Below are 15,053 nucleotides of genomic sequence, written 5' to 3'. Positions count from 1 at the left end.
GGTTACTAACAAATTAACTGTTTCTTTTTCCTTAGTAATTTGCCCCTTACCTTCTGCCTTTAAGAACACCAGATAAAGGCACAAAGAAAAGATAAGATTGATTGCTGTTTGACAAGAGGGTAGAGATCTCCATTTCCACAAGACTCTGCCTCTCAATTTTAACTGCAATTTTGAGTAAATCTATATATTAATCTTCACACAGCTGTGCTGCAAATTTCAGAAATAAATACATCACTGAAAGAGCTTTGTAAAGAGCTATGGTTCTGAGACAATTGACCCACAGACGTTTCAGCAACTTGAAATTAGCCATCTTTGTGGCACATTTAATGTGCCACACTTACTTGCTGATATATTCTGTTAATACTACTAGGAAAAGACAGAATTAACTCATAGTTTTAGGATGCTTTATGCCATTGTGGGTTGTATAACTACCTTAAATAGCCAGCTTTACACGCCTAATCATGCATTAGCAGCTCCAGATAATTCGAATACAATACAGAGCATAGAATCATGCTGCAGGTTTACAAGAGATGCTTAATATAGTTTGCAGCATAAATCTATGTCTCCTATCTGTCCTTCTCTTTCCCTGATTATAATCTAAACAGGAAGAAACTATGGCTTTCCTTTCATGCTCTTCTCCATATTTTTGCATTGGCGTTACTGAGCAGAAATGGCATGTTACAGAACACCTTTACAGCACAAGAATCAACAGGAAGGATCATAAGCTCTATCTGTACATACTGGTTTCTTCAGGGAAAGACAGGAACATAAACACATACCTCAGTTTTTTCAGTATGTCTTCCATAGGCAGAACTAAATACAAAGAAACATTTCTAAATACATGTGTAAAAAATCCCCACAGAATAATCTTTCTAGTCTATAGGAAAGACATAGCTGTGATCTATTTTGTAATACTTGCAAAGCATTTGCATTTACAGCAGTGAGAACTATGACAAAAGAAAACAGCACACTGTTGCCTGTATCATAAACAGAACAGGATGCAGTAGGAACCTGGAGATGGAATTGGCTGGTATATATCGGTATGCTACAATGAAATAACAGACTGGTGTTTTGGAGAGAACATGAGACACAGAAGATGTACAGGCGGTCTAGGAGTTTCTGAAAAACCCAGGCTGATTCTAGGTTTCCACATCAGTCAATAAACTAACTTCACTAGGATTTTCCATCCCAGCAAGCTTAGCTATTTTCATAACATGAATATATCCAAACAGGAAATACAGTACTGGACTTTTCAAACAAAAACAACTGAAATTACTTAAACATGCAAATTACTGATGGTAGTTTATTCTTTACTAAGATTACTATTTTCAAGTAATTTGGCTGCTTCATATAATATTTTATGATTAACATAAAATTTCAAATATGAATTAAATTGTGGTTATACTTGCTCATTTGCTGTGCTCTGCAAGTTAGATCCTGTGAAGGCATTTACTTCTTCCACCTGAACTGCAGCAAGTCGAGGCTCCATCACATTTGTTATTTGAGTACAGTCATCATCTACCTGCAGAACACTGGTTTCTGAATTTAGCTGCTCTTCCTTGGTGTTGAGCTGTCTCTCATTTGGCACCAGCGGAATGGCAGGTTGTACCATTGATCCTGACAAGGCATTCAGAGGCACCACAAGCTCTACTGGCAGGGCATAATTGCTCTCAGCTGCTGATGGATCGACGGAACAGGCATGACCCTGACACTCTAACTTGTCAGGCAATGAGTTTTTAACTTTAAGACTCTCAGAATCACTAGGGTACCTCAACAAATCACTGATGTCAACTTCACTAGTCTCTATATTCAGTTCACTGAATACATCCATGAAAATCTTCCCTAGGGATGACAGTGAAAGATCTGTATCATTATTAAGGGAATGCTCTTTTACTGTATTATCTGTGTCAACAATGGTCATGCAGGTGCTGTGGCAATAATCTAAAACAAGTGGCATTGTATCTTTTGGTGTCTGCTCCTCTTGAACTGTTATTATGTCTTCCACAGGATCATGAAGATAGAGGCTTATTTCTGGACAGCAATCTTCATTACCTAATTTTCGTGATATCTAAAAATTAAATTTAAAAGTTTACAAAAAAGAATAGAGCAACTCTTACTAAAAAGCATTTAACTAAAATTCACTTTAGAAGTCATCTCTCTTTCTTTATACATGTGGATATTTTATTATGAACTTTTGCAAAACCTGGAAGACTCAAAGCCTTCCTTCATATAATATACTAACAAGAGTTAGACCGAGAGCTCAGTTTCAAAAAAAGTTTCAGCTTCAGCTGTTGACTTCTATAGCAGTGAAAATCCAGGGCAGAAGAGACTATATCTGCTTTAGGCAAAGATATTATGTCATTACCAATGGCAACAGCAAATAACCTGAAGGTGTTATAAGGCTTTAAAAGAAAGTCACCCAAAATTTCTGTCACACAGAAATAATGAGAGCAAACATATATTCACAATGACTTTGTGATTACATGTTTATGCGGATCCAATACAGATATGGAGGATTTGTGTCTCACAAACTTCAGTTCAAAACTTCAGGATTTTGAGAAGTTTGTATGGTGTGGTTTCCACACTGAGTACAGAGCACAAAATCATAACTGTTCTTGGAAAATTTGTACTGCTGTTTTTTTTAATCATTTTGAGCTACATTCAACAGAAGCACCCATTCTTACATGAAGAAATTGCTTTTCTAATTTTTCCCCATCCTTGTCTTAAATGCTCCGCAGAAAAAAAAAATATGATGCCTCCAGAGACCTAAATCATATTTTTTCTATATAACATTTCTATATAATAGTGTTTGTACTTAGTAATACTGAATCTAAGAAAATCTCTTTCAATGCATTTTTGGAGTCTTGCTGCCAGCAAGTGGCAATACCAGGCAATGCAAGAAACCTTTAACCACTGGTGACATGATTTAGATAAAGCTCACACACAACAAAGCAGTAAGGGCAGAAATCTGACTGCATACATCCAGGTTCAGTTCACAAGCTAGTATAAATCCTTGTTTCTTTCTTGAAAAATTATTCCCCTGCCAGCTGCTTCCTATCTTTTACATGTGCATCAAATTGTTTCTAAGTACTGATTACTTCTTACTTTGCTTTATTGAATTACATTTTATTTTTACACCACTTCTCTAATTCATCCAGACTTTAGTGATAACTTTCTTTACTTGAAGAAGTATGGTATAAACAGCATGTATATGTATTACAAATTTCGCAAGAAAAAGGCTCAATGCATGTGTTGAAGAGTGGGTGAAATTTTGCAAGATTCTAAAATCCCCAAAATCAAGTGAAATTCAAGGCTTAAATGTGACATTTAATTCACAATTCACAAAACTCCAGACACAGACATCCAGGTGGGGTCCCACAAGAGCAGAGTAGAGAGTACACCAGGATTCTAAAGTCTTTCTCTGGCAGAGCTATTTTCCTGTCAGCTAGTCCCCAACTGTACTGGTGCCTGAGGTTATTTCTCCCCAGATGCAGAACTTCTTGTATTTCCCCTTGACAAATTTAATGAGATTCCTCTCCTCCCAGTTTTCCTATCTTTTCAGGTCCCTATGAATGACAACACAACTGTCTGTTCTATCAGTCATTTCTTTCACCACCATCTCTCAACTTACTGAGGATACTGTGTGTTCCACTTTCCAGGCCACTAATGAAGACACTGAGCAGTAGTGGCCCCACTATAGACAGACCAACCACAACAGAAATCAGTGCTGCTACATCATCAAAACCAAGAAAACTCAGCAAGACTAATTGTGAGGTGTCAGAACTCTATGCACAGATGGTAATTTACAGATTTTGTATTTTCAGGACACAAAAAACCAAACTATTCAGTGACTTATTGATGGTTGTCAAGGGGTCTGTCCTGACCTTGCTTCAAATCAATACAGGGAAGCTTGTGATGGTCATTGGTTCATCTCACTTCTGCAGGACTCAGGCCTTGCTTAGGACCAACATCAGCCAATGACAAAAAGTAAAGTCCACTGTAGTGATTATTTCCAGTCTTCTTACTCCAGGGTCCTAAAATATCTTCTCTGGAGATACTCCCAATGCATTCAATCTGCCTATTCACCAGAGGTTATTAATAACAGGCAGTCTCTGTTTCAAGGCATTTAGAGTTTGTTCTATGGGACTAACCTTGTACAATGAGAATGTTTCATTTAATAAACTTATAGTTTTATATTAATAGTTGTATATTTCCAGAAAAGAATACCCTTAGAGATTTCATTTTTCCCGCTTTGTTCTGAGATGGAATATGTCACCCTGTCATCACTCGTATTTGCTGGAAGACATGAGCAATAAGGACAGCAAAAAACAACAGCACTTCACTCTGATAAGGACAGAAGAATAGAACAGCACAGCCTTGGAGAACTAGATTAAGGATGTAACTTAGGCAAACAGAAGCCATACAAAACGCAAACAGGATGTTAGCTCAGTTCTGCAAGCGTGATGAAGCAGAAGTTAAGTAAAACAATGATACTGTGCTTACTCAAAAGTAGGGGTCAAGGAATAGGCACCTAAAAATGACATTGAAAACACCCAAAGAAGATGCCAAAGAACCACACAGACTTCTGATAAGGGGTGCAACTATGTAGATGAAGTAATAGATGTACATCAAGTAAGGGGGGATAGCTAATGAATGCGGGATTGGTATGTATGATGAAGCCTGTCCACCCGATGCTCAGGGCTCTCAATGGAGTGAAGGATCCTCCAAGTGACCACTGCTGCAGCAAAGAATGACTGCTCTCAAATACTCACAACTGTGTTAGAAAGTTACTATCTGGCCAATATTGGTATCAATACTGGTCTCAAATCTGCCTTTGGTGAATTCTACTAAGAACTGCTTTTTCCCTGACATAAACATCAAAAAGGATCCTTCAAAAATGTCAAGTAAAACTGATTTATATAGAACCCTAACTTTTTATTTGTAGGTACAAATCAATGGGACTAGATGACACAGTCATAATGATAGGACATCTGCATTAAGCAGTCTTTCACAGCAGGAACTCTGCTAACTACCTATTTCTGACCACAAGTAAGACTCTCCCAAACAAAAAGACAGCTACAGATAACCTCTTCATCCTCAGAGATCATCCAAAGGCACTGTCTGTCTCATAGCTTTCATTGGTGGGGAACATTTTAAGCTACCAAGTGTCTTTATTACTTTAGCTTAAGTAACAGCCTTTATAGACTCTGTCTCATGATGATGTCCTTCCCACTTCACTTTCACTGCCATGCTTCTACCCTTGTGTAGAAGCTCAGCAACTACAGCTCTTACCAAAAAAGCAGAAAATAAAGCTTAGCTTTAAAGTTGTTTTCAATGTGCTCAGTGTCAGTGTAAATAGCTACATGCTTGCTTACCTTTTCTTCTGAATCCTTTTGAAATCCATTCAATTTGATATCTAAATTTAGGAGAACAGAAAAATATTTCAGTTTTACTTTCCACTTCTGAAAGTTTTTATCATCTCTCTAAAAAATGGCATAATTTCCTAATTGAGGCTTAAGTTTCAAATCTGAAAAATTACTATAGTCATGTTCCCCTAATGGGAACTAACAATAAAATCTTTGGTTAGGCTCTGTTAGTCACCAAATAATATGCCAGAGCTATTTTGTCACATTTCTTCACTGTAATTTAGAGTCCTGTGTTTCCAAAGACTATCAGCAGATGGAATTGCCGCCCATTTCACATGACAAGACCTAGCCTCTGTCCTCTCTAATTACAGTGCAGTTAGACAATACTGTTAAAACAATCCAATACCTTACTGCCCCTGGACAGCAACGATCCCAAACCCCCTGATCTCATCACCTTGTTTCAACATTCATGTGACTCCCTGGCAATTTCCTAATCAGAAATAAAGTGAATGTTTTTCTGTTGGATTACCAAAAATAAACTCAAGTGGAAAACAGCAAAACAGATGGGTTCGTTCTGCACTTTTGGAAACACTGAGGAATGGAAGGACAACTTAAGTAGCAGTACACGCCATATGGACCAGAGGAACAGTAGCATTTTTGTTTCTCTTTTCTCACAGATACCTTTGATTCTTGAGTATGTTAGAAAGAAGCAAGCAGGAACCCTCCATGACCTTTTTACCTTACACATCTTTAAGGTATTTAAGCATCATGTGGCCTGTAACCCTTATCAGAAAACTCCACAGCAATGAAATAACTTTAAATTTGATACATACTACTGGCTTGAGAATACAGTTATTTCTTCCAACAATCCTAACACAATACTTACAAAAACAGAACTTGCAGTCCATGACTATAAAAACTGAACAATTGTTGTAAAAAACAAGTATAGTCAGATTCTGCATAAACTTAAAAGGATACTCACCTTCAGCTTATAAAATTATTTTCTCAAATGATTTTGCCTCAGCTGGAGCAACTCCTAGTTTTGTACAAATACAACATACCTACAGAATCATTTTGCTGTTCCTCTGCTGCAGAATTTAATGAAAAATGAGGCATAGGTGGTGAATGGTTTATCCAATCCCTAGGATTAAATAATACAATAAAAAATTCTTAAAGAATTGCAATCTGCTCATCTTAGGAACATTTTTACAGTACTTTGAATTGGCTGCTTCTGTGGAAACAGCTGCAGTTATTTCAGAGGTCCTTTCTTTGCAAGGACATGCAATAAATAAGACTTCTGGATTTCCTATGTGGAGCTAGCAATGTTTGCACATTTGTTCTCTAAGTGAAAAAATTGGCCTTCTCTATTCTTTATTACTTCCTTCTATATTTCTGTTATAAATCTATCTTCTGCTGAAAACTTTCCATAGTTTCCAGGAACAAAAAGCCTAATATTATTCATTACAAGTTTTTATTCATTTAATGGTTTTCCCCAAGTTCTGTTACTCTTGTTGCTTATGTTCTTAAACCATTTAAAGTAGGACCATCAACAAAAATAAATCCAAGTACCACTTGGTCCACACTGGACACTGAACTACTGGCAACATAAATACAGATCCTTCACTAAGCAAACAAGAAAACTGTTTTTTAACAGTTTTCAAACAGTATTGCCACTGTTTCTCAATAGAACACTGGGAATAAAATAACATACAAATGCAAGTATAACAGGATTATTTAATTACAGTATGCCTGACTGGAATTCCTATGTGATGTACTATACTCACTTCAGTAGGGATTGAGACTGCTCAGATGTGTATGCCTCTTGAAGCACCTGAAAGAAGAAAAAACATAACTAGTTAGTAAGTATTTAACTGTTTATTTTCTCAGTTTAATTGCACGCTTATCTTCTTCCTTCTGTAACTTAGTTGGGAAATGGAATTCTTAGATCCAATTATTACATACATTGCTACTAAGAAACAAAAGCATTCCACTTAAACCTTTTTTTTACTTGTACTACTTGACAAAAATGTTGAAAAATAAATCAAGACTACAGAATAAAACATTCACCCACAAGGAAAACAAACTGTTGTAACAAAGATACAATTGCTCCAAACTTAAGATGTTTTATACACCAAAGGACCAAAACACAAGGTTTTAATTTCAACTCACAGTTTCAATCTTACTTTGATAACTTTTTTTCATTAAATGAGACAGTGTGCTGCTCCAAAGACTGTGATGTTTAGTTTACTGCTCTCAATATCCCCATAAATTCCATATTTAGGGAACTTCAAGACTTGCACATCAGCCAATTCTGAGTGGCAGGGCTGCCCCAAACCAACACAGGAAAGAGCAGGTGGGTAAGGAGAGCACTGATGTCGCAGTAGGAGCCAAATTCCAAATCCTTATTACAAAGACCTCAGATCTCTTTTTCATACCTTTGCCAATAATGCAGAGTTCTCCCTCAGCATGGAAAAAGAAGCCTTTATAGAAAGTCTAAGGCAAACTAGGAATGATTAAGATAGTCAAGTGAACTGCAGAGTGGTTCTCACACCATTTAGCTAAGACTGAGTATTACTAGTGGACTATGCACACAGTGGTTGCAATTTTAAAATGAATCATTGACTTACAGTGGACAACATTAACAGCACTAGACAACTCAAAGAACACCTTGGAGAGGACACTATGTGACAATTTCTCTGGCTTACACTAGGTACTAGCCACACAGCATAAACAAACACCTTAACAATTGCTTTAAGAGCAGGACATAGGACTGCTGAAAGGCTCCCTGGAACAGAACAGATTCTTTAGTTTGCGCAACAATCATTGACTGATGTAATTCCAAAACATGGCAATGAGATAGTTCGCAGAAAGTTATTTATTTGCTTACATAGACCCTTCAGGCGAATCAGCCTGCATACTTATACAGAACATTACCCAGAGATCAAGCAAGGTCAGGACAACACCAGAGCAGCTACTAAACCTCTCTAACTGGCTAACATTGCTCAGAGAGGTGCTTTAAAACATCAGCAAACTACCACTACAACTTGGATAAAGACGCTGTTTAGTCTGCTAAAAAATTAGGTTCTAAGCGAAATCAGTGTATTGGTCACTGGATGAGAGATCTTCTCAAACCATATACATTACACAAACTGTATTTCTGGCCACTGACTGAATGCTGGGATCAGTATTTCATCCTGCCCTCATTTTTAGTGAAGAAATTCCTGCAAAATCTCAGTATTTTTCCTCACTTGAGCACTTATTTATATGTGAGGGGACTCTGAATGTTTTCCAGAAAAAGACTAATGCTTAAAAGCTGTTAGGTGTTACCTAACAACTTCTGGTGTCCTTCACCAAACAGTGTAAGAAAAAAAAATATAAAAAAGGGGAAAGCACAAACTTAAAACTATTACATCTGTCTGAACAAGCTGTAGAATACCACATTATCAGATAATGAAAATGAATTGTTGAAAAGAACCTGGATCCTACAAAATCTGTATATATGTCTACTGCATCTCTGGTAGATGAAAATTCTTAATTAAAATTTTTACTTTATGGAATCAAAGACAGGACTGCATATCATAAGTCTCCCACAACCCATCTGAAGTACAAAGAAAGCTAAGACTCTCTGGAACAACTGGAACAGACGATACTTTTCCTAAAAACATTCACAGCCATTTACTCTGCATAAGCCTCATATCAAATCACATGCAGTGATCATATATGCTGTATTCATACATGACAATTTCTGAGGACAAACCAGAAGGAAAGCTTCTATAATAGCACATTCCATGTTGGCTCTAGAAGCGGTTGAAGAGCCACATTGGTGCTATTTACACATGTGGGTATCAAAGACCACAGTCCAAGACCACTCCTTACAGTATTTGGTTAAAACTTAAAATTTTAAACTGTCCCCAAGCTGTGCATGACCAAGCTGCCAGTGTCTTGCTATAAGGGTTTCACCAAAACAAAACATACTAAGAATTGCCCAAACTATTTGGTGAAAAATACTATGTTTCTTTGCTTTTCTGACATTTTCTTTAGTGGACTAGGCATTTGTCCTTGGACTTGGGAATGGCTAATCTGGTGAGAACCAGGAAGCCAAAGGCCAGGGTTAAAAAGCAGCTAGTGAGATCATCTCCCAGAGGGGAAAGTGAAAGAGCAAAAGAGCACTACTATCATTCCCTTCATCCTTAGAAAATCATGATAAACTTCAGTCAAGACAACCCTCAGACACTCAAGGAGCAAAATAAAGTTATGGAGAAAAATTGTGGAAATAACAGCATCTTTTGGATTTTGTTCACTGTTTCTCACACTGTCAGTTGAGACAAATTTATTTTCAATTCTAGAATGAGCTGTAAAACATTCACTTCAGCAAAAAGCATGTGTTTTTTCAATGTACCTTTTGTCATCTAGGAAGCAGTCTAGCTCTTTTTAGAAAACTCTTTTACCAGAATAAGGATACACAGACTGTAGGCTTTGGACTGGTGAATCCAGCTAAAGACAGTGTAACAGTCACAGTTATAAGCAGAGAACCTGTTTGTCTCTAATTGTTTCATGGCCCTGCCATATGTAGGTGGAAAGCTAATTGCTCAACTGAATGGAAGTTTATGGCAAGCTACCAACCATGGTAAATACATTAAAAGGTAGGCTAATTAGCAGATTAGGGAATGCAGAATTATCCATAGAGTAAATTAATTACCCCGTCATCATACAAGCAGACAATTTATTCTGCATTTTGGATTGTTATCTCTTTCCTTTGAAAAGAAGCAATTGATCAATCATTGGACCACAGCTAATTTAATATTGAGTAACCCAGGGTGTATTCCAGCACTGTCAACCCAGATGATTACCCTTCAGCTCCTGAAAGGGACATATTAAAAAGTCTGTGCTCCACAACTTCTTCATCTTCGTCCTAGGCTTGTTCCCCAAATTTAAAAGGTTATAATCTCATGAAATACCAGAGAAGACACTTTGATACATTCCTGCAGACTCTGTGCTATGTAGGTGACAAGATGAAGTTCAATTCAGCTGTAAGCCACCAGATCTCCTCAAGGGGATCCCCAGGGGGTTTATCAATAATTAATCATTAAATATGCTTAGAGAAGACATTACCACTGGGTTTGTCTGTTCTGCCTTATGACAATATGTGCGGTCACCACATTTCTGTATAAAACAGATTTCTGGAGAAAAAGTTCCTAGGAAAAAAAAAACAAAAACCAAAAAATCCTTAGTAATTAAAATTTTGATTGTTTTAATTTCTGTGTAATATTCCATGATTCCATAACTTTTTACATAACTCAGTAACTGAGCTACATGCATCAAAACTTCTGATATGTAATGGATTTGACTGGCTACATAGTCTATCACACTAGATTTTGAATCTACATTAATGAAATAGAAATTAATAAAACAAGCCAGCAGTGGAAATTTATTTCACTTAGTGTTCCACGACCATCCCTGATTTTTCATTGGAGATTACATATTTCCTATTATTTTTTAAACTAAAAACTGCAATTTTGGTAACCTGTCTGATCCATATGACTAAAATATACTCCTAGATGGCATAATTTCTTTAATGACCATACAAATTAAGATCTTCTCTCAAAAAAAAGTTTAAAAAGAGAGAAACCCTTAAGTTTGGATCCTATGCTTGAAAACTAAGATGTTGCTACTGACACTAATAAAACACTAATCAAATTAATATTTATACTGTGCATCTCATCATCAAATTATTACTATACAAGTAGGCACAAAACTGTGAATGATGAAATTCTAATTCAAACTTCCTAAATATAATATGATGCAGGCAAAATGCTAAAAATATCACAATCTATTACAGTTGCAGAGACATATCTCACCACTCAACTGCCAGGTAAGTTCCCACTCCACAAACTGAACACTGTCAAACAGACATGCCCCATGTACGTTGAACGTTGCAAGGATTTATTTCCAGCGGACTACCACAGGGAAGTTCAAAATGAGATGATTCTGCCCTCCTCAATTAAGACCATTAAGTGACTAAAAAAGGTTCAGCATTAGGAAATCACAGCCATTGGAGTTTTGGCAGATTTCAATGGGCTGAAAGTAAGATTTGTATTAACTCAGGGCAGTTGATAAAAATTATGGCTTACTCAGATCTTCAAACTGGCAAAAAGAGGAACACAACCAAATCTAGAAGAACACCATGTGCCACTTAAAGTATTCCCAGTCTGAAATATCACTGAAATAAAACCTATAGGAGGCAAGTCAAATGGAACATATAAAAATGTCAAGGAAGTAATATTAAACTATTATGTCACTAAAACATGCTTGTTCATGTAGCCTGCTCTACAGGAGTTATTATGGAATATTTTAAGATCTTAAATGAGTGTGCATTCATTCATGCTGAAAGCAATTTAATGATACACTAAACACAATGCACTGAAATATCCCTACTCAAACTTTTTATGTTAAAAAGAAACTCACAGTTTTTATGTTAAAGAGAACAGATATACTAACAATATTACTGGGGTTTTAAAAAATGCTATAAGCAGCCAGAGCTACATACAACTGTTATGCATATAGAATCCATTTATTTTATTCTGCACAAACACATACACAAAAATGCATTCATATAAATAAAAGCAATATCTCTATATATAGCTACAACACTTCTCAAACCAGGGATTCTCAGTCACAGTGCACAGGAAGAACAGACAGAACTCAAGAGCAAACCTGATCAAATACTAAAAATATGCTGAAGAATCTTTTAAAATATGAGCTACCATTAAGAATCAAAGAGCACACAGTTCTAAATATGAACTTCATGCAACACCCAAGTTTAAACATGGACTCAAGCAAAATCCAAAGCAACAGTTTAAGACGAAAAACAACACAGACTGAAAAAAGAATCTGTCCTACCTTTATTGATACTTATCTCAGTTGTTAAAGCAATATCCTCGTTAAGAAAAGCCAACCTTTGCAAAACAAATAAAAGGTCGTTAAGGAGCTTCAAGCATTACAACATAAACTCAAAGGGCATCTCCGAGCACCCGTCCCAGCCTCTGCCGTAGGGACACGCCTAGGAGAACTCTGACACAAACAGTAAAAAACCCCAAACCCAAGGCATGTAATGTGATTTTCTGCACAGAAAACCATAACTAGGGAGGCACCTCGCTGCTTTAAGTATTTCCAAGAACTACCGTGTCACAAAGCCATCATGAAGGTCTGCGTGTGGTTTCAAATCCTTGCCACTTCTTAAAGGATACAAGAGATAATGCCATGAAAATGACATCAAGGCAAAGTTGCAAGGAAATAGAATTAGCACAAACTGTATCTAATAGTGCTTATTTTCTCAGAGTTGTTTTCTGGGACATTTCACTTCTTCTGACTAAAATGTTAATAAAATGGTGGGTCCGGCGACATAAGCCCCGAGGCACAACAAGTGTGTGAGAATAGACGGAGCTATTTGCAGAGCTACGAAATTCTGGGTAGAGGAGCATATAAAACGGCTCTGAACAGAACGGAGAAAACAAAAAACAAAAGAAAACAAATAAAAAAGAAGGGGAGAGGGAGAGGGAGAGGGAGAGGGAGGAGAAGAGAGAAGAGAAGAGAAGAGAAGAGAAGAGAAGAGAAGAGAAGAGAAGAGAAGAGAAGAGAAGAGAAGAGAAGAGAAGAGAAGAGAAGAGAAGAGAAGAGAAGAGAAGAGAAGAGAAGAGAAGAGAAGAGAAGAGAAGAGAAGAGAAGAGAAGAGAAGAGAAGAGAAGAGAAGAGAAGAGAAGAGAAGAGAAGAGAAGAGAAGAGAAGAGAAAAGACTCTCAGCTCGGGAGCCCTCGGCCCCCTCAGCTGCCGCCGCCCTCACACACGTAGGTGAGCAGACGCCGCTCCCAGCCACACCGCATTACCACCTCCTCCTAAGGAACTCTTCTACATCGCTCTCCGGCACAGAGCCCTCCACGACAGTCTCGTCGCTGTCCGTGTCGGTGTCGCTGTCGCCGCCGCTCCCGGGGCGCTCCATGGTACGGCCGCTCCGCTCCGCCGGCGCCTCCTCGGGCAGCCGCCCTCCCGCCTCAGCGCCGGCCGCCATCTTGTGGCCGGGCCTCGCTGCCCCTCGGGTGGCACCGGTCTCGCCAGAACCGCAGAGTCCCAGCACACACCGTGCTGTGTGTGATCAGACGGGACTCACTTCTCCGAGTGTGTGCGCTTCTGACGTTGGGATCTCAAGAGTCAGAAACTGTTCCTTGCCCAGAGAGTTACAGAGAGTGAAAAGGGGGTTGTGAAACGCTGTCTTATCAGTCAAAAAAGGCCAGACAGCCTCAAAGCGCGGACTCTGAATGAAGGATAACTTGGGCGTTGACTGCATAGTCTGGGGTCTTAGAATCAGATTATGTTAAGGGGTTGGAAGGGACCTTAAAATTCATCTAGGCTCAATCCCCTCTGCCATGGGCAGGGACACCTCCCACTAGAACAGGTTGCTCAGGGCCTTGTCCAGCCTGGCTTTGAACACAGCCAGCGTTGGAGCATCCACAGCCTCCCTGGGCAACCTGTTCCAATGTCTCACCACCCTCACAGGAACTCTTTCTTCCTAATATTTAATCTAAATTCCCCTTCCATCAATTTGTACCCATTTCTCCTTGTACTATTACTACAGGTCCTGAGAGTTCCTGTTGAGTTGTTGGCTACTGCTGTGCCTCTTGTCACCTGGCTGGTGCTGCAGGTGCGGTTTGTATGCGATGGATCAGTGCCAATTCACGGGCTCTTAAGTCTCACAGTGAGAGATTTCAACCAGTAACTCACGAACTACCATCTCAAGAAACCCACCTACTTGAAAACGGTGAGCATGCAGAAACATTAGCATGAGAAACAAGAGAATCATTCAATTTATTCAAGGTAGAATACTAATTAAAAAGAGAACTAAGTAACTTGTAACCAAATTATCTGTGATTTATATGTTTTCTTATATATATATATATATATATATATATTGCAAATTTTCAAGGATTGGGTTGCTTTATCTGTGGAAAACTTCACCACGTACCCTGCACAGAATAAGCAATGTCTCCTTTCTAAACTATGCTCTGCACCTGTGTTTAGAGAGTCCCTAAACTGGCAACACTTCTCTGCCATGGTTAAGTAGCTTACTTCATTGCTACCAAGGAATGGTTTGTGTGCTCATGAGCGGGAACAAGTTTGACATAACCAAATTATTAGTTGACAGTATTTTCAGCATTTGCAGTAGCACTCTTCAGTGGTCGTCTGCCAATTACAACAACATTTTCCTCAGGCAGAGCTGCTCTCGCTCAGCTTTGGCTGCCATCTCCTGGGCAGGGGGGCAGCGCTGCCCCCAAGGCCACTCCAGCACATGGCCAGGCTGGAGGCAGGCTACCGCCAGAGCTGCAGATGTGAGAATTCAATGTCAGTACAGGTGGCAACGTACTCGTAGAGTCTACAGACCCCAAATCACCATAGTGATGCCTGCTCCCAGTGACCTTGGTGAATTAGAATTTTTATTATTTGCCAAATCACGTGTATGGAAAAAGTGGGAAACAGCAGAAATACAAAAGGACATCTTAAATGATATGTGAATTGCATATAATTGTTGAAACTGTATGAATTGCTGTTTTGCTTTGGCTTAGTCATATGCATATGCAGTTACAGCAATTGGTGCACATATTAACACATATTAGAGTCCAGAAATCTCATTGCTAA

The 15,053-nt window shown here is 38.4% G+C and overlaps 1 protein-coding gene across 11 annotated transcripts in view; it reads right to left on the bottom strand.

The window, feature by feature from the left end:
- ANKRD31 (ankyrin repeat domain 31) overlaps positions 1-13,603 on the bottom strand; it is a 67,438-nt gene extending 53,835 nt beyond the window's left edge. For 3 of the 11 annotated variants that reach the window (XM_074532400.1, XM_074532402.1, XM_074532407.1), the window contains exons 1-7: positions 13,250-13,603; positions 12,267-12,322; positions 10,479-10,561; positions 7,151-7,197; positions 6,428-6,507; positions 5,376-5,416; positions 1,406-2,068 (exon numbers count right to left, since the gene is read on the bottom strand). In XM_074532400.1, the coding sequence (XP_074388501.1) occupies positions 1,406-2,068; positions 5,376-5,416; positions 6,428-6,507; positions 7,151-7,197; positions 10,479-10,561; positions 12,267-12,322; positions 13,250-13,431 (1,152 nt within the window). In that variant the 5' untranslated portion in view covers positions 13,432-13,603. Of the gene's footprint in view, positions 1-1,405; positions 2,069-5,375; positions 5,417-5,772; positions 6,387-6,427; positions 6,508-7,150; positions 7,198-10,478; positions 10,562-11,497; positions 11,599-12,266; positions 12,971-13,249 lie in introns of those variants that run through there. The other 8 variants (XM_074532401.1, XM_074532403.1, XM_026794352.2 and 5 more) reach the window with 8 other exon arrangements.
- Positions 13,604-15,053: the final 1,450 nt, after the last annotated feature.

Source organism: Zonotrichia albicollis, chromosome Z (assembly GCF_047830755.1).
Source record: "Zonotrichia albicollis isolate bZonAlb1 chromosome Z, bZonAlb1.hap1, whole genome shotgun sequence".
Taxonomy (NCBI): domain Eukaryota; kingdom Metazoa; phylum Chordata; class Aves; order Passeriformes; family Passerellidae; genus Zonotrichia; species Zonotrichia albicollis.
This window is presented reverse-complemented; position numbering and strand designations above follow the sequence as displayed.